Source organism: Bombus vancouverensis, chromosome 14 (genome assembly GCF_051014615.1).
Source record: "Bombus vancouverensis nearcticus chromosome 14, iyBomVanc1_principal, whole genome shotgun sequence".
NCBI lineage: Eukaryota > Metazoa > Arthropoda > Insecta > Hymenoptera > Apidae > Bombus > Bombus vancouverensis.
The window spans coordinates 12,372,587-12,397,623 of NC_134924.1; the positions used below are offsets into that span (position 1 = coordinate 12,372,587).

Genomic DNA, 25,037 nt, shown 5'->3' on the forward strand with positions numbered 1-25,037 from the left:
TACACGTAGAATTTTTTATGCACACATGTTTCCATATACGAGTTTATGCGTACTATGTCATCGTATTTACGTAATATTATTGTACTCCGTTTACAACATTATTTTTTTAGATCTAACTTTTTGATACAGTATATACATTTTGCCTTATATTTTTGCAATTTAATTCTATATTGCTTATTTAATGAAAAATAACTTCTTTGATAAATCGCTTTTCGTTCTTCGTATTTAATCTAGAATAAACTAGAAGAGAGAAGCATATAATAATAAGTTATTATTTATATTGCTACTGCTTCACTATTTCTTATTATTGCAGGAGTTATCTCAGGGTCATGTAAGATTAAAAAATAAGCCTGTGATTACGCTAAAGCTTCACTGATAATGGTTATGTACTCTTATTTGCAACTCATAATGATTCTAGCTGAAGTAGAGCATTCAGTTGGATTCTCTTAGTGAAAGGTACAAAATTTACGTGCTGGTTCCAAGGAATATAGACATGGATTACTATGTGGGTGTTGATGTAGGAACAGGAAGTGCTCGAGCTGCTCTAGTGTCTTCTACAGGAAAGATATTGAAAATGACGACATGCCCACTTGAAATTTTCCACCCTGCTCCTAATTTTTATGAACAGTCATCTGATAATATTTGGAGTGCAGTCTGCCATGTAGTAAAGGTACTAACTTCAGCAGAACTAATCTATATTGTTTATAATAAATTCAAATACCTATACATAATTTATTTATTATTTTTTGTAGTCAGTTGTAGCTGATATCTCTGCAGAATATGTACGGGGTATTGGCTTTGCTGCTACTTGTTCATTGGTAGCAATTGACAAAACAGGATCACCAGTCACAGTTAGTCCAACAGGTAAATTCGCAAATGAATTGCAATTCTCCTTTCAACTGCATGAAATGTTTGTTTGCTAATGGAATCTTTATTACAGGTGAAGATAAACAGAATGTTATATTATGGATGGACCATAGAGCACAGAAAGAAGCTGATTTTATAAATGAACAAAATCACGAGATGCTTCAGTATGTAGGTGGGAAAGTATCGTTAGAGATGCAAACACCCAAAATGTTATGGCTCAAAAATAATCTACCTTCATCTTGGAACCGCGCAGCACTGCTATTTGATCTGCCTGATTTCTTAACCTGGAAGGCTACAGGTTCTGAATCAAGGTAGCAATATTATTGTATGCTAGTACAAACACACGAATATTCTATTTACAACTTTCTAATCCGATTTTAGATCTCTATGCTCTTTAGTATGCAAGTGGAACTACAGCGCTGGTCCTGATGGTAACAATAAATGGGTTGAAGAATTCTTTGAACAAATTCACTTAAAAGATCTTAAGAAAGATAATTGGAGGAAAATAGGTATCATTAATGGTTCTACATAATAATTGAAATTATCTCTATATAGGTAAACTCAAATCGATTATGTTGAACGAAAGTTATTTCGTTTGAATCATATAGTTTTTTAGTTAACAAGTTAACAAATCTCTTTTATGTTCAGACAGATAATATGAAAGTATTACTTTATTTTAACAAAGAGAAATATTAATACGAAGGTAATGATGTGAGGACTCCGGGCCATCGGGTTGACCAAGGATTGTCGACAAAGGCTGCTTCTGAATTGGGACTCCTAAAACGAACAGCTGTGGGAACATCCCTTATTGATGCACATGCTGGAGGGCTCGGTATGATAGGCTGTCATGTACCCGGTGTATCCCCTAAATTACAAAGTAGATTAGGTATGCCTAAATTTTCCCACTATATATTACTTTTATTCGTTGCTTGTACGTTCCAATTTTTTTAGTTAATCCCTTTGATTTGCAGCATTAATTTGTGGCACATCAACTTGCCATATGATAGTTAATGAGAAGAAACTTTTTGTTAGTGGCGTCTGGGGGCCATATTTCAGTGCCATGGTTCCAGGAATGTGGTTGAGTGAAGGAGGGCAAAGTGCAACTGGAAAATTGCTCGACCATATAATTGATACCCATCCCGCAACGCCAGGGATTTTGAAAAGCTTAGGTGGCAATAAGTAAGTTAAAATAAATTCGATATATTCGTAAACTCTGTTATTGTTTGTTATGTAATTTTTTAGACACATACAGGAATATTTGTCTGAATTATTGCAAACGATAGCTGATCAAAAGAATTTGGAAAATGTTTCATACTTAACAAAAGATATTCATATATGGCCTGACTTTCACGGAAATCGATCCCCTTTAGCTGATCCGGCTCTGAAAGGGATGGTAATGACATTAAATATCCTATTACTAATGCAATACCTGTATAATTTTCGAGATAAATGTTTTAAATGAATATCACACAGATTTCAGGACTCAATCTATCCGTTGATCATGAAAACTTGGCACTATTATACTTGGCAACGATACAAGCTTTAACGGTACGTATATATGTATGTTACTTCATCTGCCTATACTTTTTTTTTATGTAGAAAATTAAATATTCAATATTTTTTAACAGTATGGTACGAAGTATATTTTGGAAACGTTAGAAGCTGCCGGCCACAAAATAGAGACTTTATTAGTTTGCGGTGGTCTAAGCCAAAATCCACTATTTATCCAAATACAGGCGGATGTATTAGGTTTACCTGTACTGTGTCCTATAGAAAAGGAATCAGTACTGATAGGAGCTGCGATTCTTGGATCTTATGCAGCTGGGAGTTTCAATACAGTATATGATGCTACACAAACAATGGGAGGATCTGCAAACATTGTTAAACCTAAAAACGAATGCTACAAGTAAGCAAATCAGATTAAAGAGTTACTTCAATCTTTTAAAGTTATAATACATATCATTCTTCCTTCTTTTTAAGGTATCATCTTCAAAAATATCGAGTATTTCGGAGAATGGTACAAGATCAAAAAGATTACAGAGATATTATGAGCAAAGAATTTTTATAACTATACCATTACAAGCGCTGTATCTGTAATTATTAACTCTATATTAACAGACGTAAATAAATAAAAAAATATATTGAACAATTATAGAGCAATCTCATAGAATCTCGTAAATAATAAATAATGCGGAGCAGTGCGCTACTTCTTACACATTTTTTATCTAATTAAATATATTTTGTGTACACGATTATTGAAACATATTTTAGTTACCTACTTTACTTTTTATCCTTGTTTGTTATAAATAAAGATATACATAAAAATATTCGCAGAACTTTCTTTTGCCCTAAACATAGTATAGACATGATATATGAAATAATATTGCTTTATTTGGTACTTAAATGTAGTTTTGAACTTACACAGTGTATTACAATTTGGTACAAAACACCTACAACTATAACAATATTGCTAGATGATTAATCGTTATAAAAATATTGATTTTTTTTTAAGGCTTTTAACGAAAAAATTTTGTTTTCTAATATCGCCATGTAGGATTGTAAAATGGTACTATGAACCACGTAGGAATAAAGATCTTAATCATACATATAGTACATAGTGCGTTAAATTCTATCAACTTATAAAATAATATTCTTATCTTCTCAACTTCTAATATATCATTTTCCTTCGCACGAAGTAACGTCAGTATCACATTGTTCGTGAAAAACTTGTCAAAAATCTATTTTTTTTTTTTAATGATATAATTTGAAAAACGAATAAAACTAACAATTCCATATCACAAAGTCGATTTTATCACAAATTGATACATAATTGCTAAACTCTGTGTCGCTGAATCAATGATATCTGCTAAAGTTATGAAAATCGATCATAATTCGAACAAAATATAAACGTACTCTTAACTTACATTAAGATAAAGATGATTATATTAATCAGAATAATACTGGTGTAAAACTTTGGATAAAACTCTAGTTTTTCATTAAGTGTTACAACTGTTATATAGCATAATATAAATCGACAATTGTTCGCGGATTTGTAACTCTATTTCTAACTTAAATATGGTACTAATTGCACCTGTATATGAAATATTTCATTTTCAAGTTAATTACATTTTTTATGAAGTGGTTTGAGTGGGGGTAACATTACCAGTGTTTTAATCGTGTTAAAATTTACATATTGGTGTATACATATATTGATGATCAAATAAACAAAAAAATCACTCTTATCAAATTGTTTTGAGTATTTGAAACCACTATAATAATTGAAAATTTCAACGAAATGTTTTAATTTTGTTTTCATTTATTAGTAGTTTTGATATTATAGTAATATCAATATCACCATCAGTCTTTCAATAACTACTTCGTTGATCTAAATTCATAGAAAAATTGAAGATACAAAGGGAAAAGTATGTTTCAAGTGTGCATTAACAGATTCAAGATTATCTCTTATAATGTTTTAACTCTAACTAATCAACGATTATCATATATATTCAAGCTTAAAAATTATTAATGTTTTGATATTTGGAAGACACAAAGTGCGTGTTTCGGTGAAACGTTAGGTCGTGAAATCCTCTTCTACGAAGGTATTTGTTATAATATATATGTATATTCTTTTTTAATTCTAGCAAGGCCATTTGTGCAATTTGCGCATTTAGAAGGATGCAAGGCGTTGATTCGATTGATTACGATGTTCTAAGTCGTTTTGGAGTGTTATTTTACGAAATCATACCGTTAAAAAGGAAATTATTCACTAGCATATGACATTGTTTTTTATAGAAAAATACGCTAAAAGTTAACGGGAATACTGTAACGAGTCAGTTTACACAAAACGATAATATTCTGCAATATGATTAAGCATATATTGAAATGCGGTAGAAGGAGACGTACCAAATCTTTGCCTCCATAAATGCTTCGCTATTATACGCTGTCCTAGAGTATGTGTTGTTTCTTGAATTTCTTCACAAATCTCGATGCCACATTGCCAAATCGTTTCTTAACATTTCATTCAATATGTTACTAATGAAATACTTAATAATACAAAAAAAAAAAAAAGAGAAATAACATATACATACCTAAATTATTAAAAAGTTTATTTTTCCCTGGTGGGTCAAACTTTTGGAGTTGTTCTACACTAATTACCTTATACTGTTCTAATTCTTGCAATGATTCAAAATTGCAACAACGAGCTCGATTATTCGCTACAATATAGCTGCCAGGAGCACTGTGCTTAGCAATTTCTTTTAAAGCTTCATTAACAATTTTGCATTTGTCAACATCACCTTGTGATTTGTCTACTTTTACTGGCTAGAATGAAATATAATATTACAAAGAAAAAAGGAATTCAATTATACAATGTCAATCTCTTAGAAATTCAGATAAGAGCAGTACCTCTGGAAATGCTTCAATCATGTGAAGCCACATTCTAGTTGGTATTGTATTTATTTCTGCTATGCACAATATGGTATGAGAATTATTGTTGCGTTTCTTAGCAATAGTTATATCAGAAGGACTCTCAGTCATGTAACCATTAGGAAATTCATCCACAACTAATATTGCACTTTGACCTCCTAGAACCCAGTCCTCTGGATGACTTGCTACATAATTTTCAGAAACCTCATCACATCTTTCATATACTTTCTTAACTACGTGTTTCTTTATTTCTGAAAATAAACTATATATAAAACTTTGTGCTCTGCATACAGTTTCAATAAGACCTACCTAGATAATTGGCAGTAAGTTCACTAGGTATCATTTGACACCATCCTAATATCAGTTGAAGGCACATTTTCAGGTCACATTTGACTCCAACAAAAAAAGAATTTTCTCTAATAGACTGTTTCCTTGTACAATTGGGACACGACCAACTATATTTATCTACAATTCTTGCTTGATTCCAAGCTAAACTCCTGCCTTTACAATCAGGATGTGGACAGGTAGAAACAGTCCTAATTAAACTCATTTCTTTTAACCATCCGCATAATTCTCCTTCGTGTCCCTGTTGCAACATTGGTCTAACCACAACGTCAAAATATCCTCCTTGATCTCCAAATCTCTCCAAACATTGTCTGAAAATAAATATTACACTAACGATAAAGAAAATAAATCTCGCAATTTTATCTCAAAAGTTTTAAAAAGCTAGATATTATTAGAATGAAATTATATAAACAACTATATAACATTGTAAAAAAAATAAAACGGTTCACGTTTGAGCCCACGTGAATGAATAAATTCGTGACACCTATTGTGAACAGTAAGTGGAGAAGAAAAATCAATACTTTTCTAGGTTAAATGTAATATTACTTAAATGTAATAATACTCTCGAAATTAGAAAATAACATTGATGAAATGTTTTAATCACTCGGTCAATAAGGATCTTTTAGTCAATGGGAAATACAGCACGATGTTCCAAAGAGGGAAAGATAAAAAGTGCAATATTGTTTCGAGTAGCAGAAGCAACAAGTATAATTAACTGAAGTTCATCAGAACGTAAGGCAACAATTACCTCGCTTTGACTCTTACGTTCTTCATTTTCGATGCAAAAGTCACCTCTATACCGACACTCCACCACTTCTAAGGAATAAACAAAAACCTATAACATTTTTAAATCAACTAAAAAGTAAACAAAAATAAGGAAATCAACGAGGAACGAGGAGAGACTGCGAAGCAACCTCGATGTTATACATCCATCGTGTAACGACTTGAACATTTTGGGCATGGAATGTAGTACAGACAAGGTACGGAATAGACCTATCACCTAATGTAGTTTTCTGTTTTACGCCTAGGGGGCACTGAAGTCTTATTACCATATCAGTGTCATTCCCAACATTATCGTTTCACGATAGAATAAAACCACAAACAAGTTACAGCTACCCTATTCTTAGTCAATGATAAGATCATAAGATAGAATACAAACCACACTAAGCTTTGAACTACCTTTAGAAATGAATGATTGATTTGGTCTGATTTAATGAATGATGATAACGTATAGATGAGGCAATGGACGAAGCTATTACTCTATCGATAAAGTAACGGTCGCTTTCGATCCAACCGTGTGTTTTTCTGTCACTAAGAGATGTTTCAAGATTAAGAAAAATATAAAACAATTTCTATTGATATACGATTTTTCGTATTAATTTCATACATAAAAGTATTCTTGTTTGTTGACATCAGAATGAGATTAAAGTATATAAATTCAAGGGCCACAGCAGGATTAATACAAAAAATATCCTATCGAGATTTCGTTTATTAATTGTGTGGCATAAATAATACTTCTATTAAGTAATTGTCATAACTTTATTGACATCACTTAGAGAATGAAGGAAAACGATCTTACCAGTATTAATTTTAACAAAATTTCTTGTATTTACACTAGTTTATACAGAATCCAATTTAGCCCATTTTTCACTGACTGCCCACAGCCATTTTACAACTCTATCATTTTTTGCTTCATTCGAAACTTCTGCTACTTTATTATTACTATAACAAGAATATGTAACAATATATTTTAACATAACATTATATATTGGGTCTGTTATATTCAAATTTGCTAAAATTTTACTGAAACTTACATGAAATATTCTCCAGTTACATCATCCAAAGACGGATCTAATGCAGCAAATAAAACAGATTGCGCTCCCTTTATAGGTGTTTTCATAAATAACCATGTAAGTGTATCTACAGCCAATCTACCTAAAAAGTTTTGATAAATTCCCATATATCGCGTTATTTCTGTTCGTACTATACCAGGATGGACAGCATTCACTGTAACACCAGTTCCTATATGACATAAAAAATAATGCTTTATCGATTGTATTATTTATTCAAAAATAAATTTTATTTTCTGTTAAAATGACAAAACCTTTCAATTTATTTGCCAATTCCTTTGTAAATAGAATATTAGCTAATTTGCTCTGTGCATATGCTTCGCCAGGCTCATAGGTTTTCTCATTATTCAAATCGTCGAATTTAATTTTGCCACGCTTGTGTGCACTACTTGAAACATTTACAATCCTTGATGGTGCAGAATCTTTTAAAGTGTCTAACAATAAATTTGTTAGTAAAAAGTGTCCTATATGATTCACACCAAATTGCAATTCAATTCCTTCTTGGGTATACATCTTAGGACATCTCATTACTCCTGCATTATTTATAAGAATATGAAGCTTCTTGTGTTCTACAATGGAAACAGATAATACAAATTATGCTATAGACCTATTGATTTAGATATAATAAGTTCAGGAAGAATTTCTTCCCAATTTAGTATTCAAAAATAGATGAACACTTTATACATATAACAAAGCTATGTTATTTCATTTCATTTCATACTCTAACATAGGATATGGTATATACCTTTCTTAAATTGCTCTGCAAAATCCCTAATACTTTTTTGAGATGCTAGATCACATGGTCTACAATAAACATATTTATTCCTACTTTCTACTACTATGTCACGGCGTGTCTAAAAAAATGATCATTAATTTTATATCTCACATTTTAATATTACTCTTAATATGATATAAATCATTTTTTTAAAATACATTTTCACATTTTTCCATATCTCTACAAGCCATTATAACTTTAGCCTCTCGTTTAGCTAAATCACGAGCTATTTCTTTACCAATTCCAGTATTTGCTCCTGTTACAATAATTACTTTGTCAGTTAATTTTTTATCATTCTCATATAATTCTCCACTAAGATAATCTCTGCAAAACAAAGAAATGAATAATAAGTAAAGTAAAATAGTTTCACGTTTAAATAGGATCACTTACATATTGATTTATATTTTACGAATAAACAAAGAATGAGCAATCATGTTATTCTATAATAAAAACGTAGTATAAAAGAATAATCTTTTTGCAAAATATAGAGACATTACCTAAGTATGTAACCTCCGCCAATGATGGTTATACCGGCTGAATATATATAAAAAGGTTTTGAAACAGCCGCAAACATTTTTCTAAATAAATAAAACTGCACCAATAATTAACGGCAATTTTTTAGAAATAATCAATAGCATTAATTATCAATAATTTAGTAAAACATTGTACGAGTTGTTTTTTCCTTCAAGTAATATACAATGTACACACGCACGTGTATCTCAATGTAAACGGCATAACTGAATTTGTAACAATTCAATCATGAAACAAATATACAATAGATTTTGATAATATTGATTAAAATGCAATAGTCCATTTCTATATATTATAATTTTTCTTAGTTTATTGTCATTGTTAATTTATATTATTTTAATCATAATTAATCATAATTCATCATAATTAATTCAGATTCTGTTTCGAATACATGTCAAGTCATGGATATTGGATGATTCAAAATAAAGAGCGAAATTTAATACTCAGAAACGTGTAATGTATTTATCGCAAATATAAAATTCTATACTTTATATTTTATATAATTGATCGTATTTGATCGTATCAGACAGTAACAGAAAATAGATGAAGACACACACACACGCGCGCACACAACATCTTTACGATAAATCGAATTGAAAATATCGAGTTTTCAGTATCGAATCTGTCAATGCTGTTAATGTTTGTGTACTTTATTCGATTCTCATCTGACGTGGAATTTTCTAATTTTGCTGTCAGAATTACATCTGTCATAATTAATCAAATCTGAACACGTTGTATATTGTACAAATTTTTTATTTTTTTCTGTAAATACTATAATTTAATATGTCGTTACGGAGAGCGTTATTCGTTATCAGAGATATAAAAGTATTACAAAGAACGCTTATTCATAGAAGATTTCAATCCTCACGAAAGGTTTGGAATTATATCTAAGCACGATTTTATTTTTTATTACTTTTCTATTATTGCATAAGATTTTTAAACTTCGTTGCAACCAGAGAAATTTTCTAATTTTAGTCGATATTAGCTTTAACTTGATAATCTGACCGCTTGCAAATTGTAAGTGTAATGTTAATATTAATGATCTATAAATTTTAATATATTATACAAAATTATTCAATTAGTTTTCATTATTAGAGCAGCAATCAGTACATGTTAACAACAAAATTATGTACCATATCGTCGTTCACTGCTATGGGTATTTGGGGTCTTACAAAAAAGAGAGGTGACAACGAAGCAATCATAACTACAAAAGAGGTTCTAATAGCAAAAGCCGATGCATTATACGAGCAAGAACAATACCAGGAAATACATGACCTTCTAATAAATTATAAAGTAATGACATTATGTATATCACTTATAAATGTAGATAATAAAATTGAATATTTTTATAGGATAGCGGTGATATTGAAATTATATGGCGTTTGTGTAGAGCAATGTATAAATTGTCTAAAATTGTGAGTGAAGTGGATGGAAAGAAATTAATTTACGAAGCTTATGATTTAATACTTGAAGCACTTGAGATAAAAGAGGATAATTGGGCTGCACACAAATGGGCATCGATTCTTCTTAATTCTAAGACTCTTTATGAAGGAGTAAAAGCACAAATAAAAGAGTCATATAATATTAAGAAACATATGCTGGTATATTTCATGATAATATATTAATATATATATATATATATACTTATAAATATTTCATTCCCTGACACAATGTCAAGCAATTGTATCGAATATGTTTAATGTCGCAGAGAGCAATGGAACTAAATCCAAAAGAACCAACACTTATGTACATGCTTGGTACTTGGTGCTATCAAGTTGCTGATTTAACATGGTATCAAAGAAAAATTGCATCTGTAATATTTGGAGAACCGCCATCTTCATCATTCGAGGAAGCTCTAAAATATTTTGAAACTGCAGAGGAAATTGATCCCAATTTCTATAGTCAAAATTTATTAATGTTGGGAAAAACCTACTTAAAATTAAATCAGAAAGAGCTAGCTACGAAATATTTAAAAATGGCCCTTGATTATCCTGCAAAGAACGAAGATGATCGAGATGCTAAACAGGAAGCGCAGAAGTTGTTAAAGAAATTTTAACAAACTGGACAGAAGTTATAATCTATTATATGATAAATTGGAATTGAAGGGATAGAAGGGATAAAGAAAAATTTAGAATCTATCTTTTAAGTAGAAGTATAAAATTTATTTACTATAATGTACAATACAACTTATGTGTGATGAGCCTGTTATACACAACATCTATTTACAGTTCCCAAGTAAAGTAAGTAGTAGTTCCCATATAAAGTAGTTCCCAAGTCTAATTAGTTTAGCGATCAGGAGAGTATTCTTCTTCTTCTTCTTCTTCTTCTTCTTCTTGTTCATCTTCATTCGTATCCCTGCGACGCCGCAGAATTGCTTCTGCTTGCAACCTGGTGAGCAACTGGAGATATGGACGCATTGCTGGGTTGCCTGATCTTCGGCCCGTACTTCCCGTCAGATGGTATAAAAGGTAGCGATGCAGGCCAAATTCCGAGATGAATTCACCACATGGGCAAATAAAGCTCACCATAACGTAATTCGGTGGTAAACTGTCTCGAGATTGTGTTCTGATGTGCAAGCTATTGTAACCAAGCGGGCACTCTCCCATCGTTTTGCTATAAGGCACGATCTGGAAAAATAAAATTAAGATAGGTAAATAAAAGATAAATAAATAATAAATAAAGAAATAAAATAAATAATTTCAAACAAATTGTTTGAAAAATCAGTGGAAGAAACGATTTGAAGGAAATAAAATACTTACTGCTCCAAGTGTGGTGAAGATGTATAAGGACGCTTTCAATCGCGAAGCGCTTCCAAACGTGAAGAACTTTCGAACTCGAAGTACTTCCAAATGCGAAGAAGAATCTGGAAAAATGAAATTAAGATAGATAAATAAAAAATAAATAAATAATAAATAAAGAAATAAAATAAATAATTTCAAACAAATTGTTTGAAAAATCAGTGGAAGAAACGATTTGAAGGAAATAAAATACTTACTGCTCCAAGTGTGGTGAAGATGTATAAGGACGCTTTCAATCGCGAAGCGCTTCCAAACGTGAAGAACTTTCGAACTCGAAGTACTTCCAAATGCGAAGAAGAATCTGGAAAAATGAAATTAAGATAGATAAATAAAAAATAAATAAATAATAAATAAAGAAATAAAATAAATAATTTCAAACAAATTGTTTGAAAAATCAGTGGAAGAAACGATTTGAAGGAAATAAAATACTTACTGCTCCAAGTGTGGTGAAGATGTATAAGGACTCTTTCAATCGCGAAGCGCTTCCAAACACGAAGAACTTTCGAACGTCGAGAATTTTCAAACGTCAAGAACTTCGAAGCGTCAAGAACTTTCAAACGTTCTGTTCGATAGATCGAATTGGGAATGCGATCTCCGAGCTAGTTGTCGAGCTAATATAGACGCCACTTCCCTTCATGTTTGCCCCCACTGCGTGGGTTAAGACTTTTAAGGGGGCCCCCTAATTAACAGGCAGGTAAAGCCTAAGCAGTTGTTCATTTGTTTGGTGTATGAAACACGGTTTAAAGGACCGACGGATTGTGCTTCAGGTATGCGAAACCTTCTTAATTACGGAAAGTCCGAGAATGCTTCTGAGAATATACAATGACAACAGAGTTGGAGGAAAGTGCGATTCTAATTTATTATTGCCCCTTTAATGAGGGTCATAACACCGGTCCGCACCTTTGTTAGACGGAGCACCCGTCCCGTTGACCGTGGCTACGTTGGGCGGCAGGCTGTCGCCCCGAGCCAAAGCTCACCGTCACTAATCCCGAACAGTTACCATCGGCTTGGATAACTGCGATTGTTTCATTACGGCTATAGTAGACCCTAGATTACAATGTAAGGAGGTTAGGAGGGGCCCCGGCGTCCTTTCGTCTCCGACATATTGAAACATTGAACGATACATCTACCATCGCCTTATTATTTCTTATGCATTAATTACACAGTCGTCGTATTAAGTATATAGTAAGTACAGCAGAGAAATATTTGATCGATATAGTAGTCGGTCGCTTGAGCTATCCCGATGATTATATTGTAAATATCGTTGGCTTTGAATATATTTTATCATCAAGGGACAGCTTCTTATTGTCGGTATTTGGCGGAGGGTTACGATGACGAGTGGTAAACTCCTTCTAGGTAGGTTCAGGGAGAGGACAAGAGGTAGCTATATAATTCAAAAGCATTAATAGTTCCCGTTTTCCTTCTGCTTGAAAGAATGATTTATTGTCATTAGCCGATTTTGCGAAAATTTGTTGAAAAATTTGCGGCTAATTTTCCCTTCAAAGTGTTCCAAAAAAGTGAAAAATTGAAATTTCGAAAAACCCTCCCAGCGTTACCTGGGGAAAACTGTTACCTAACGAATGAACTTTGAGTTTTTGATTTCAGATGATTCAGCACCAAGTTATGAGCAATTCTACTTTTTTCCGAGACACGTCCGAATAATTACTGCCATTGCCGCATTTTTTAATATTTCTCCGTGAAAATTTTATACAATATTCTTCGAATGTCATACTTTAATGTACTATTGGTTTTAATAAAGAGTATCTACAGCCAATCTACCTAAAAAGTTTTGATAAATTCCCATATATCGCGTTATTTCTGTTCGTACTATACCAGGATGGACGGCATTCACTGTAACACCAGTTCCTATATGACACAAAAAATAATGCTTTATCGATTGTATTATTTATTCAAAAATAAATTTTATTTTCTGTTAAAATGACAAAACCTTTCAATTTATTTGCCAATTCCTTTGTAAATAGAATATTAGCTAATTTGTTCTGTGCATATGCTTCGCCAGGCTCATAGGTTTTCTCATTATTCAAATCGTCGAATGTAATTTTGCCACGCTTGTGTGCACTACTTGAAACATTTACAATCCTTGATGGTGCAGAATCTTTTAAAGTGTCTAACAATAAATTTGTTAGTAAAAAGTGTCCTATATGATTCACACCAAATTGCAATTCAATTCCTTCTTGGGTATACATCTTAGGACATCTCATTACTCCTGCATTATTTATAAGAATGTGAAGCTTTCTTTTCTTGTGTTCTACAATGGAAACAGATAATACAAATTATGCTATAGACCTATTGATTTAGATATAATAAGTTCAGGAAGAATTTCTTCCCAATGTAGTATTCAAAAATAGATGAACACTTTATACATATAACAAAGCTATGTTATTTCATTTCATTTCATACTCTAACATAGGATATGGTATATACCTTTCTTAAATTGCTCTGCAAAATCCCTAATACTTTTTTGAGATGCTAGATCACATGGTCTACAATAAACATATTTATTCCTACTTTCTACTACTATGTCACGGCGTGTCTAAAAAAATGATGATTAATTTTATAAGGTTTTGAAACAGCCGCAAACATTTTTCTAAATAAATAAAACTGCACCAATAATTAACGGCAATTTTTTAGAAATAATCAATAGCATTAATTATCAATAATTTAGTAAAACATTGTACGAGTTGTTTTTTCCTTCAAGTAATATACAATGTGCACACGCACGTGTATCTCAATGTAAACGGCATAACTGAATTTGTAACAATTCAATCATGAAACAAATATACAATAGATTTTGATAATATTGATTAAAATGCAATAGTCCATTTCTATATATTATAATTTTTCTTAGTTTATTGTCATTGTTAATTTATATTATTTTAATCATAATTAATCATAATTCATCATAATTAATTCAGATTCTGTTTCGAATACATGTCAAGTCATGGATATTGGATGATTCAAAATAAAGAGCGAAATTTAATACTCAGAAACGTGTAATGTATTTATCGCAAATATAAAATTCTATACTTTATATTTTATATAATTGATCGTATTTGATCGTATCAGACAGTAACAGAAAATAGATGAAGACACACACACACGCGCGCACACAACATCTTTACGATAAATCGAATTGAAAATATCGAGTTTTCAGTATCGAATCTGTCAATGCTGTTAATGTTTGTGTACTTTATTCGATTCTCATCTGACGTGGAATTTCTAATTTTGCTGTCAGAATTACATCTGTCATAATTAATCAAATCTGAACACGTTGTATATTGTACAAATTTTTTATTTTTTTCTGTAAATACTATAATTTAATATGTCGTTACGGAGAGCGTTATTCGTTATCAGAGATATAAAAGTATTACAAAGAACGCTTATTCATACAAGATTTCAATCCTCACGAAAGGTTTGGAATTATATCTAAGCACGATTTTATTTTTTATTACTTTTCTATTATTGCATAAGATTTTTAAACTTCGTTGCAACCAGAGAAATTTTCTAATTTTAGTCGATATTAGCTTTAACTTGATAATCTGACCGCTTGCAAATTGTAAGTGTAATGTTAATATTAATGATCTATAAATTTTAATATATTATACAAAATTATTCAATTAGTTTTCATTATTAGAGCAGCAATCAGTACATGTTAACAACAAAATTATGTACCATATCGTCGTTCACTGCTATGGGTATTTGGGGTCTTACAAAAAAGAGAGGTGACAACGAAGCAATCATAACTACAAAAGAAGTTCTAATAGCAAAAGCCGATGCATTATACGAGCAAGAACAATACCAGGAAATACATGACCTTCTAATAAATTATAAAGTAATGACATTATGTATATCACTTATAAATGTAGATAATAAAATTGAATATTTTTATAGGATAGCGGTGATATTGAAATTATATGGCGTTTGTGTAGAGCAATGTATAAATTGTCTAAAATTGTGAGTGAAGTGGATGGAAAGAAATTAATTTTCGAAGCTTATGATTTAATAGTTGAAGCACTTGAGATAAAAGAGGATAATTGGGCTGCACACAAATGGGCATCGATTCTTCTTAATTCTAAGACTCTTTATGAAGGAGTAAAAGCACAAATAAAAGAGTCATATAATATTAAGAAACATATGCTGGTATATTTCATGATAATATATTAATATATATATATATATATACTTATAAATATTTCATTCCCTGACACAATGTCAAGCAATTGTATCGAATATGTTTAATGTCGCAGAGAGCAATGGAACTAAATCCAAAAGAACCAACACTTATGTACATGCTTGGTACTTGGTGCTATCAAGTTGCTGATTTAACATGGTATCAAAGAAAAATTGCATCTGTAATATTTGGAGAACCGCCATCTTCATCATTCGAGGAAGCTCTAAAATATTTTGAAACTGCAGAGGAAATTGATCCCAATTTCTATAGTCAAAATTTATTAATGTTGGGAAAAACCTACTTAAAATTAAATCAGAAAGAGCTAGCTACGAAATATTTAAAAATGGCCCTTGATTATCCTGCAAAGAACGAAGATGATCGAGATGCTAAACAGGAAGCGCAGAAGTTGTTAAAGAAATTTTAACAAACTGGACAGAAGTTATAATCTATTATATGATAAATTGGAATTGAAGGGATAGAAGGGATAAAGAAAAATTTAGAATCTATCTTTTAAGTAGAAGTATAAAATTTATTTACTATAATGTACAATACAACTTATGTGTGATGAGCCTGTTATACACAACATCTATTTACAGTTCCCAAGTAAAGTAAGTAGTAGTTCCCATATAAAGTAGTTCCCAAGTCTAATTAGTTTAGCGATCAGGAGAGTATTCTTCTTCTTCTTCTTCTTCTTCTTCTTCTTGTTCATCTTCATTCGTATCCCTGCGACGCCGCAGAATTGCTTCTGCTTGCAACCTGGTGAGCAACTGGAGATATGGACGCATTGCTGGGTTGCCTGATCTTCGGCCCGTACTTCCCGTCAGATGGTATAAAAGGTAGCGATGCAGGCCAAATTCCGAGATGAATTCACCACATGGGCAAATAAAGCTCACCATAACGTAATTCGGTGGTAAACTGTCTCGAGATTGTGTTCTGATGTGCAAGCTATTGTAACCAAGCGGGCACTCTCCCATCGTTTTGCTATAAGGCACGATCTGGAAAAATAAAATTAAGATAGGTAAATAAAAGATAAATAAATAATAAATAAAGAAATAAAATAAATAATTTCAAACAAATTGTTTGAAAAATCAGTGGAAGAAACGATTTGAAGGAAATAAAATACTTACTGCTCCAAGTGTGGTGAAGATGTATAAGGACGCTTTCAATCGCGAAGCGCTTCCAAACGTGAAGAACTTTCGAACTCGAAGTACTTCCAAATGCGAAGAAGAATCTGGAAAAATGAAATTAAGATAGATAAATAAAAAATAAATAAATAATAAATAAAGAAATAAAATAAATAATTTCAAACAAATTGTTTGAAAAATCAGTGGAAGAAACGATTTGAAGGAAATAAAATACTTACTGCTCCAAGTGTGGTGAAGATGTATAAGGACGCTTTCAATCGCGAAGCGCTTCCAAACGTGAAGAACTTTCGAACTCGAAGTACTTCCAAATGCGAAGAAGAATCTGGAAAAATGAAATTAAGATAGATAAATAAAAAATAAATAAATAATAAATAAAGAAATAAAATAAATAATTTCAAACAAATTGTTTGAAAAATCAGTGGAAGAAACGATTTGAAGGAAATAAAATACTTACTGCTCCAAGTGTGGTGAAGATGTATAAGGACTCTTTCAATCGCGAAGCGCTTCCAAACACGAAGAACTTTCGAACGTCGAGAATTTTCAAACGTCAAGAACTTCGAAGCGTCAAGAACTTTCAAACGTTCTGTTCGATAGATCGAATTGGGAATGCGATCTCCGAGCTAGTTGTCGAGCTAATATAGACGCCACTTCCCTTCATGTTTGCCCCCACTGCGTGGGTTAAGACTTTTAAGGGGGCCCCCTAATTAACAGGCAGGTAAAGCCTAAGCAGTTGTTCATTTGTTTGGTGTATGAAACACGGTTTAAAGGACCGACGGATTGTGCTTCAGGTATGCGAAACCTTCTTAATTACGGAAAGTCCGAGAATGCTTCTGAGAATATACAATGACAACAGAGTTGGAGGAAAGTGCGATTCTAATTTATTATTGCCCCTTTAATGAGGGTCATAACACCGGTCCGCACCTTTGTTAGACGGAGCACCCGTCCCGTTGACCGTGGCTACGTTGGGCGGCAGGCTGTCGCCCCGAGCCAAAGCTCACCGTCACTAATCCCGAACAGTTACCATCGGCTTGGATAACTGCGATTGTTTCATTACGGCTATAGTAGACCCTAGATTACAATGTAAGGAGGTTAGGAGGGGCCCCGGCGTCCTTTCGTCTCCGACATATTGAAACATTGAACGATACATCTACCATCGCCTTATTATTTCTTATGCATTAATTACACAGTCGTCGTATTAAGTATATAGTAAGTACAGCAGAGAAATATTTGATCGATATAGTAGTCGGTCGCTTGAGCTATCCCGATGATTATATTGTAAATATCGTTGGCTTTGAATATATTTTATCATCAAGGGACAGCTTCTTATTGTCGGTATTTGGCGGAGGGTTACGATGACGAGTGGTAAACTCCTTCTAGGTAGGTTCAGGGAGAGGACAAGAGGTAGCTATATAATTCAAAAGCATTAATAGTTCCCGTTTTCCTTCTGCTTGAAAGAATGATTTATTGTCATTAGCCGATTTTGCGAAAATTTGTTGAAAAATTTGCGGCTAATTTTCCCTTCAAAGTGTTCCAAAAAAGTGAAAAATTGAAATTTCGAAAAACCCTCCCAGCGTTACCTGGGGAAAACTGTTACCTAACGAATGAACTTTGAGTTTTTGATTTCAGATGATTCAGCACCAAGTTATGAGCAATTCTACTTTTTTCCGAGACACGTCCGAATAATTACTGCCATTGCCGCATTTTTTAATATTTCTCCGTGAAAATTTTATACAATATTCTTCGAATGTCATACTTTAATGTACTATTGGTTTTAATAAAGAGTATCTACAGCCAATCTACCTAAAAAGTTTTGATAAATTCCCATATATCGCGTTATTTCTGTTCGTACTATACCAGGATGGACGGCATTCACTGTAACACCAGTTCCTATATGACACAAAAAATAATGCTTTATCGATTGTATTATTTATTCAAAAATAAATTTTATTTTCTGTTAAAATGACAAAACCTTTCAATTTATTTGCCAATTCCTTTGTAAATAGAATATTAGCTAATTTGTTCTGTGCATATGCTTCGCCAGGCTCATAGGTTTTCTCATTATTCAAATCGTCGAATGTAATTTTGCCACGCTTGTGTGCACTACTTGAAACATTTACAATCCTTGATGGTGCAGAATCTTTTAAAGTGTCTAACAATAAATTTGTTAGTAAAAAGTGTCCTATATGATTCACACCAAATTGCAATTCAATTCCTTCTTGGGTATACATCTTAGGACATCTCATTACTCCTGCATTATTTATAAGAATGTGAAGCTTTCTTTTCTTGTGTTCTACAATGGAAACAGATAATACAAATTATGCTATAGACCTATTGATTTAGATATAATAAGTTCAGGAAGAATTTCTTCCCAATGTAGTATTCAAAAATAGATGAACACTTTATACATATAACAAAGCTATGTTATTTCATTTCATTTCATACTCTAACATAGGATATGGTATATACCTTTCTTAAATTGCTCTGCAAAATCCCTAATACTTTTTTGAGATGCTAGATCACATGGTCTACAATAAACATATTTATTCCTACTTTCTACTACTATGTCACGGCGTGTCTAAAAAAATGATGATTAATTTTATAAGGTTTTGAAACAGCCGCAAACATTTTTCTAAATAAATAAAACTGCACCAATAATTAACGGCAATTTTTTAGAAATAATCAATAGCATTAATTATCAATAATTTAGTAAAACATTGTACGAGTTGTTTTTTCCTTCAAGTAATATACAATGTGCACACGCACGTGTATCTCAATGTAAACGGCATAACTGAATTTGTGACAATTCAATCATGAAACAAATATACAATAGATTTTGATAATATTGATTAAAATGCAATAGTCCATTTCTATATATTATAATTTTTCTTAGTTTATTGTCATTGTTAATTTATATTATTTTAATCATAATTAATCATAATTCATCATAATTAATTCAGATTCTGTTTCGAATACATGTCAAGTCATGGATATTGGATGATTCAAAATAAAGAGCGAAATTTAATACTCAGAAACGTGTAATGTATTTATCGCAAATATAAAATTCTATACTTTATATTTTATATAATTGATCGTATTTGATCGTATCAGACAGTAACAGAAAATAGATGAAGACACACACACACGCGCGCACAAAACATCTTTACGATAAATCGAATTGAAAATATCGAGTTTTCAGTATCGAATCTGTCAATGCTGTTAATGTTTGTGTACTTTATACGATTCTCATCTGACGTGGAATTTCTAATTTTGCTGTCAGAATTACATCTGTCATAATTAATCAAATCTGAACACGTTGTATATTGTACAAATTTTTTATTTTTTTCTGTAAATACTATAATTTAATATGTCGTTACGGAGAGCGTTATTCGTTATCAGAGATATAAAAGTATTACAAAGAACGCTTATTCATAGAAGATTTCAATCCTCACGAAAGGTTTGGAATTATATCTAAGCACGATTTTATTTTTTATTACTTTTCTATTATTGCATAAGATTTTTAAACTTCGTTGCAACCAGAGAAATTTTCTAATTTTAGTCGATATTAGCTTTAACTTGATAATCTGACCGCTTGCAAATTGTAAGTGTAATGTTAATATTAATGATCTATAAATTTTAATATATTATACAAAATTATTCAATTAGTTTTCATTATTAGAGCAGCAATCAGTACATGTTAACAACAAAATTATGTACCATATCGTCGTTCACTGCTATGGGTATTTGGGGTCTTACAAAAAAGAGAGGTGACAACGAAGCAATCATAACTACAAAAGAGGTTCTAATAGCAAAAGCCGATGCATTATACGAGCAAGAACAATACCAGGAAATACATGACCTTCTAATAAATTATAAAGTAATGACATTATGTATATCACTTATAAATGTAGATAATAAAATTGAATATTTTTATAGGATAGCGGTGATATTGAAATTATATGGCGTTTGTGTAGAGCAATGTATAAATTGTCTAAAATTGTGAGTGAAGTGGATGGAAAGAAATTAATTTACGAAGCTTATGATTTAATACTTGAAGCACTTGAGATAAAAGAGGATAATTGGGCTGCACACAAATGGGCATCGATTCTTCTTAATTCTAAGACTCTTTATGAAGGAGTAAAAGCACAAATAAAAGAGTCATATAATATTAAGAAACATATGCTGGTATATTTCATGATAATATATTAATATATATATATATATATACTTATAAATATTTCATTCCCTGACACAATGTCAAGCAATTGTATCGAATATGTTTAATGTCGCAGAGAGCAATGGAACTAAATCCAAAAGAACCAACACTTATGTACATGCTTCGTACTTGGTGCTATCAAGTTGCTGATTTAACATGGTATCAAAGAAAAATTGCATCTGTAATATTTGGAGAACCGCCATCTTCATCATTCGAGGAAGCTCTAAAATATTTTGAAACTGCAGAGGAAATTGATCCCAATTTCTATAGTCAAAATTTATTAATGTTGGGAAAAACCTACTTAAAATTAAATCAGAAAGAGCTAGCTACGAAATATTTAAAAATGGCCCTTGATTATCCTGCAAAGAACGAAGATGATCGAGATGCTAAACAGGAAGCGCAGAAGTTGTTAAAGAAATTTTAACAAACTGGACAGAAGTTATAATCTATTATATGATAAATTGGAATTGAAGGGATAGAAGGGATAAAGAAAAATTTAGAATCTATCTTTTAAGTAGAAGTATAAAATTTATTTACTATAATGTACAATACAACTTATGTGTGATGAGCCTGTTATACACAACATCTATTTACAGTTCCCAAGTAAAGTAAGTAGTAGTTCCCATATAAAGTAGTTCCCAAGTCTAATTAGTTTAGCGATCAGGAGAGTATTCTTCTTCTTCTTCTTCTTCTTCTTCTTCTTGTTCATCTTCATTCGTATCCCTGCGACGCCGCAGAATTGCTTCTGCTTGCAACCTGGTGAGCAACTGGAGATATGGACGCATTGCTGGGTTGCCTGATCTTCGGCCCGTACTTCCCGTCAGATGGTATAAAAGGTAGCGATGCAGGCCAAATTCCGAGATGAATTCACCACATGGGCAAATAAAGCTCACCATAACGTAATTCGGTGGTAAACTGTCTCGAGATTGTGTTCTGATGTGCAAGCTATTGTAACCAAGCGGGCACTCTCCCATCGTTTTGCTATAAGGCACGATCTGGAAAAATAAAATTAAGATAGGTAAATAAAAGATAAATAAATAATAAATAAAGAAATAAAATAAATAATTTCAAACAAATTGTTTGAAAAATCAGTGGAAGAAACGATTTGAAGGAAATAAAATACTTACTGCTCCAAGTGTGGTGAAGATGTATAAGGACGCTTTCAATCGCGAAGCGCTTCCAAACGTGAAGAACTTTCGAACTCGAAGTACTTCCAAATGCGAAGAAGAATCTGGAAAAATGAAATTAAGATAGATAAATAAAAAATAAATAAATAATAAATAAAGAAATAAAATAAATAATTTCAAACAAATTGTTTGAAAAATCAGTGGAAGAAACGATTTGAAGGAAATAAAATACTTACTGCTCCAAGTGTGGTGAAGATGTATAAGGACGCTTTCAATCGCGAAGCGCTTCCAAACGTGAAGAACTTTCGAACTCGAAGTACTTCCAAATGCGAAGAAGAATCTGGAAAAATGAAATTAAGATAGATAAATAAAAAATAAATAAATAATAAATAAAGAAATAAAATAAATAATTTCAAACAAATTGTTTGAAAAATCAGTGGAAGAAACGATTTGAAGGAAATAAAATACTTACTGCTCCAAGTGTGGTGAAGATGTATAAGGACGCTTTCAATCGCGAAGCGCTTCCAAACACGAAGAACTTTCGAACGTCGAGAATTTTCAAACGTCAAGAAATTCGAAGCGTCAAGAACTTTCAAACGTTCTGTTCGATAGTCGAATTGGGAATGCGATCTCCGAGCTAGTTGTCGAGCTTATATAGACGCCACTTCCCTTCATGTTTGCCCCCACTGCGTGGGTTAAGACTTTTAAGGGGGCCCCCTAATTAACAGGCAGGTAAAGCCTAAGCAGTTGTTCATTTGTTTGGTGTATGAAACACGGTTTAAGGGACAGACGGATTGTGCTTCAGGTATGCGAAACCTTCTTAATTACGGAAAGTCCGAGAATGCTTCTGAGAATATACAACGACAACAGAGTTGGAGGAAAGTGCGATTCTAATTTATTATTGCCCCTTTAATGAGGGTCATAACACCGGTCCGCACCTTTGTTAGACGGAGCACCCGTCGGTAGTGAATTGTCCGATGCAATCTAGTTGCCGGAATTGTCGCGGCGAACACTTATCAGGATCTTGGTTGAACGCATATGTAAGGGGTTTATGATCGGTGTAAATTATAAAATTTCTCCCTTCAATGGCGTGTCGAAATCGCTTTACCGCAGTGTACATAGCGAGTAATTCGCGGTCGTACGCGCTGTACTTTCGCTGCGCGGAGTTCAACGGTTTGGTAAGGAAACCTAACGGCTGCCAAGAGTCGTTGACGCGTTGCTGGAGGACCGCTCCTATTGCATAGTCGGATGCGTCTACCGCGAGGCTAACAGGTGCGCCAGGTATCGAATGCGCTAACATCGTGGCGTTAGCGAGGGCGCGTTTCGACTCGCGGAAGCTGGCTTCGGATTGCTCTGTCCATTTGATGGGCGCGTTGCCCTTTTTTCCTCCTTTTAATAGGTCGTTTAGGGGTTGAAAAATTTTTGCGGCCCCCGGTATGAAACGTCGATAGAAATTAATCATACCGAGGTACCTGCGTAGTGCTTTAACGGTCCCGGGGAGCGGTACTTCTACAATAGCGTCAACGCGTTCGGCTAGCGGCTTTATCCCGTCGGCGTTTACGGTGTGTCCCGAGAATGTGATTTCGTTCACACCGAATTCGCACTTTACTGGGTTGATGACTACGCCATACTCGTTTAAGCGTTCAAACAAAATCCGAAGGTGTTCGCGATCTTGTTCTTCGGTTTCGGATGCGATTAAGAAATCGTCTATGTAAGCGAACACGAAGTCCAGACCACGGGTAATTTCGTCAACGAATCTTTGACACGTTTGCGCGGTGTTTCGAAGCCCAAACATCATGTTGGTTGCTTCGAAAAGTCCGAAAGGTGTCGTGATCGCGGTTTTCTTAACGTCTTCTGGCGCGATCGGGATTTGGTGGTAAGCGCGGACAAGGTCGATTTTTGAGTAGACACGCTTACCGTACAGATGTTGCGCGAAATCTTCGATGTGTGGTGGGGAGTACCTGTCGGGTATGGTGCGAGCGTTCAACGCACGATAGTCACCGCATGGTCGTAGACTTCCGTCCTTCTTTGGGACGACATGCAGGGGTGATGCCCATGGACTCTTCGATGGCCGCATCACTCCTTGCTCGATCATTGTTGCGAAATCCGCCTTGACTTGCTTGAGACGATCCGGTGCGAGACGTCGAGGTTTACTGTAGACGGGTGGCCCGGGTGTGGTTTCAATATGGTGTACCACACTGTGTCGGATTTTCTCTCGTCCGAAGGCCGGTGGGCGAGTTAGATCCGGAAACTCCGCCAAAAGTCGATGGTAGACCGATTCGCCGATTACGGTTTTGATGGTTATTTCTTCCGTCGTGGCAGCATATCCCCTTGTTGATAATTGGGTTGTCGTGTCGAGGAGTCGTTTGTTTCGCGGGTCCACGAGCAACCCATAATGGCTTAAAAAATCTACGCCTATGATAGGCGTTTGAACGTCAGTAATTACGAAGTTCCACTTGAAGGCTCGTCTTAGGGACAGGTTAAGGCCAATCGCAGTGGTACCATACGTTGCGATGCGCGTCTCGTTGGCCGCGAATAGTTCGTACGCGTTTTTCTTGACGTGCCTATGGATTTTACTGCGGGGGTATACGCTGATGTCAGCGCCGGTGTCTACAAGGAAAGAGATCTTCGTTCCCTTGTCCGTAACGAAGATGCGGCGGGAACTCAGGCCGTCGTCGTCTGCCGCGTCTACGGACGGCTGGTCTCGTTTCCCGACTTCCACGTGCATGGGAAACGACAGCTCCTCGCGCGTTCTCCGAACTTTGCATG

At 33.4% G+C, this 25,037-nt stretch overlaps 8 protein-coding genes across 11 annotated transcripts in view; 4 read left to right on the top strand and 4 right to left on the bottom strand.

Moving 5' to 3' along the window:
* On the bottom strand, positions 1-7,356 carry LOC117156250 (uncharacterized). Of its 4 annotated transcripts, none has more exons than XM_076624130.1 (6): positions 6,386-6,591; positions 5,602-5,948; positions 5,272-5,543; positions 4,956-5,187; positions 4,771-4,875; positions 1-240 (listed from the first exon to the last, which is right to left on the bottom strand). In XM_076624130.1, exons 1-6 carry the CDS (start codon positions 6,409-6,411, stop codon positions 179-181), a joined length of 1,044 nt encoding a protein of 347 aa, XP_076480245.1. In that variant the 5' UTR covers positions 6,412-6,591; the 3' UTR covers positions 1-178. The 4 variants fall into 4 exon arrangements, with proteins under 4 accessions (XP_076480245.1, XP_076480246.1, XP_076480247.1 ...); XM_076624131.1 differs by lacking the exon at positions 1-240 and adding an exon at positions 1,424-1,732; XM_076624132.1 differs by lacking the exons at positions 1-240; positions 6,386-6,591 and adding an exon at positions 7,217-7,356 and having other exon boundaries at positions 3,239-4,875.
* Positions 179-3,194, top strand: LOC117156234 (FGGY carbohydrate kinase domain-containing protein). The gene is made up of 11 exons (XM_076624123.1): positions 179-331; positions 419-670; positions 753-864; positions 941-1,178; positions 1,249-1,376; positions 1,571-1,753; positions 1,839-2,046; positions 2,110-2,260; positions 2,341-2,415; positions 2,496-2,773; positions 2,848-3,194. The coding sequence occupies exons 2-11, from the start codon at positions 494-496 to the stop codon at positions 2,933-2,935; spliced, it is 1,638 nt and encodes a 545-aa protein (XP_076480238.1). The 5' UTR covers positions 179-331; positions 419-493; the 3' UTR covers positions 2,936-3,194.
* LOC117156240 (retinol dehydrogenase 13-like) lies at positions 7,222-9,178 on the bottom strand. The gene is made up of 6 exons (XM_033333099.2): positions 8,760-9,178; positions 8,421-8,586; positions 8,233-8,341; positions 7,742-8,056; positions 7,452-7,659; positions 7,222-7,359 (listed from the first exon to the last, which is right to left on the bottom strand). The coding sequence occupies exons 1-6, from the start codon at positions 8,834-8,836 to the stop codon at positions 7,257-7,259; spliced, it is 978 nt and encodes a 325-aa protein (XP_033188990.1). The 5' UTR covers positions 8,837-9,178; the 3' UTR covers positions 7,222-7,256.
* Positions 9,168-13,365, top strand: LOC117156243 (regulator of microtubule dynamics protein 1-like). The gene is made up of 4 exons (XM_033333106.2): positions 9,168-9,666; positions 9,889-10,086; positions 10,146-10,394; positions 10,502-13,365. The coding sequence occupies exons 1-4, from the start codon at positions 9,577-9,579 to the stop codon at positions 10,847-10,849; spliced, it is 885 nt and encodes a 294-aa protein (XP_033188997.1). The 5' UTR covers positions 9,168-9,576; the 3' UTR covers positions 10,850-13,365.
* LOC117156254 (retinol dehydrogenase 13-like) lies at positions 13,223-14,862 on the bottom strand. The gene is made up of 5 exons (XM_033333121.2): positions 14,823-14,862; positions 14,640-14,728; positions 14,037-14,145; positions 13,540-13,860; positions 13,223-13,457 (listed from the first exon to the last, which is right to left on the bottom strand). Exons 1-5 carry the CDS (start codon positions 14,860-14,862, stop codon positions 13,342-13,344), a joined length of 675 nt encoding a protein of 224 aa, XP_033189012.2. The 3' UTR covers positions 13,223-13,341.
* On the top strand, positions 14,527-18,723 carry LOC117156244 (regulator of microtubule dynamics protein 1-like). Its single transcript, XM_033333108.2, has 4 exons — positions 14,527-15,024; positions 15,247-15,444; positions 15,504-15,752; positions 15,860-18,723. The coding sequence occupies exons 1-4, from the start codon at positions 14,935-14,937 to the stop codon at positions 16,205-16,207; spliced, it is 885 nt and encodes a 294-aa protein (XP_033188999.2). The 5' UTR covers positions 14,527-14,934; the 3' UTR covers positions 16,208-18,723.
* LOC117156198 (retinol dehydrogenase 13-like) lies at positions 18,581-20,096 on the bottom strand (the record flags this gene model as incomplete). The annotated part of the gene is made up of 4 exons (XM_076624476.1): positions 18,581-18,815; positions 18,898-19,218; positions 19,395-19,503; positions 19,998-20,096. Coding segments are annotated over 4 exons (645 nt in total), but the record flags the coding sequence as incomplete, so codon positions are not given.
* The window catches only part of LOC117156245 (regulator of microtubule dynamics protein 1-like), a 12,297-nt gene continuing 7,186 nt past the window's right edge, over positions 19,927-25,037 (top strand). Inside the window, exons 1-3 of the mRNA XM_076624133.1 lie at positions 19,927-20,382; positions 20,605-20,802; positions 20,862-21,110. Of these exons, the coding sequence (XP_076480248.1) occupies positions 20,293-20,382; positions 20,605-20,802; positions 20,862-21,110 (537 nt within the window). The 5' untranslated portion in view covers positions 19,927-20,292. The remainder of the gene's footprint in view (positions 20,383-20,604; positions 20,803-20,861; positions 21,111-25,037) is intronic.

What these genes read in the sequence shown, in the direction of transcription:
- LOC117156234 (XM_076624123.1), top strand. Translation starts at nt 494, where the DNA reads ATGGATTACTATGTGGGTGTTGATGTAGGAACAGGAAGTGCTCGAGCT. An exon ending in GCTACAGGTTCTGAATCAAG is followed by an intron (nt 1,179 to 1,248) that starts GTAGCAATATTA and finishes ATCCGATTTTAG; the next exon opens with ATCTCTATGCTCTTTAGTAT. An exon ending in TAAATTACAAAGTAGATTAG is followed by an intron (nt 1,754 to 1,838) that starts GTATGCCTAAAT and finishes TTTGATTTGCAG; the next exon opens with CATTAATTTGTGGCACATCA.
- LOC117156250 (XM_076624129.1), bottom strand. Translation starts at nt 6,411, where the DNA reads ATGAAGAACGTAAGAGTCAAAGCGAG. An exon ending in TGATTGAAGCATTTCCAGAG is followed by an intron (nt 5,188 to 5,271) that starts GTACTGCTCTTA and finishes ATTTCATTCTAG; the next exon opens with CCAGTAAAAGTAGACAAATC. An exon ending in TAAACTTTTTAATAATTTAG is followed by an intron (nt 4,876 to 4,955) that starts GTATGTATATGT and finishes TGAAATGTTAAG; the next exon opens with AAACGATTTGGCAATGTGGC.
- LOC117156240 (XM_033333099.2), bottom strand. Translation starts at nt 8,836, where the DNA reads ATGTTTGCGGCTGTTTCAAAACCTTTTTATATATATTCAGCCGGTATA. An exon ending in ATTGGCAAATAAATTGAAAG is followed by an intron (nt 7,660 to 7,741) that starts GTTTTGTCATTT and finishes TATGTCATATAG; the next exon opens with GAACTGGTGTTACAGTGAAT. An exon ending in GTAACTGGAGAATATTTCAT is followed by an intron (nt 7,360 to 7,451) that starts GTAAGTTTCAGT and finishes TTCTTGTTATAG; the next exon opens with TAATAATAAAGTAGCAGAAG.
- LOC117156243 (XM_033333106.2), top strand. Translation starts at nt 9,577, where the DNA reads ATGTCGTTACGGAGAGCGTTATTCGTTATCAGAGATATAAAAGTATTA. An exon ending in GATTTCAATCCTCACGAAAG is followed by an intron (nt 9,667 to 9,888) that starts GTTTGGAATTAT and finishes TTTCATTATTAG; the next exon opens with AGCAGCAATCAGTACATGTT. An exon ending in ATATTAAGAAACATATGCTG is followed by an intron (nt 10,395 to 10,501) that starts GTATATTTCATG and finishes TTAATGTCGCAG; the next exon opens with AGAGCAATGGAACTAAATCC.
- LOC117156254 (XM_033333121.2), bottom strand. Translation starts at nt 14,862, where the DNA reads ATGACAGATGTAATTCTGACAGCAAAATTAGAAATTCCAC. An exon ending in AGCAAAATTAGAAATTCCAC is followed by an intron (nt 14,729 to 14,822) that starts GTCAGATGAGAA and finishes TTTATCGTAAAG; the next exon opens with ATGTTGTGTGCGCGCGTGTG. An exon ending in TGCAGAGCAATTTAAGAAAG is followed by an intron (nt 13,861 to 14,036) that starts GTATATACCATA and finishes TTTCCATTGTAG; the next exon opens with AACACAAGAAAAGAAAGCTT.
- LOC117156244 (XM_033333108.2), top strand. Translation starts at nt 14,935, where the DNA reads ATGTCGTTACGGAGAGCGTTATTCGTTATCAGAGATATAAAAGTATTA. An exon ending in GATTTCAATCCTCACGAAAG is followed by an intron (nt 15,025 to 15,246) that starts GTTTGGAATTAT and finishes TTTCATTATTAG; the next exon opens with AGCAGCAATCAGTACATGTT. An exon ending in ATATTAAGAAACATATGCTG is followed by an intron (nt 15,753 to 15,859) that starts GTATATTTCATG and finishes TTAATGTCGCAG; the next exon opens with AGAGCAATGGAACTAAATCC.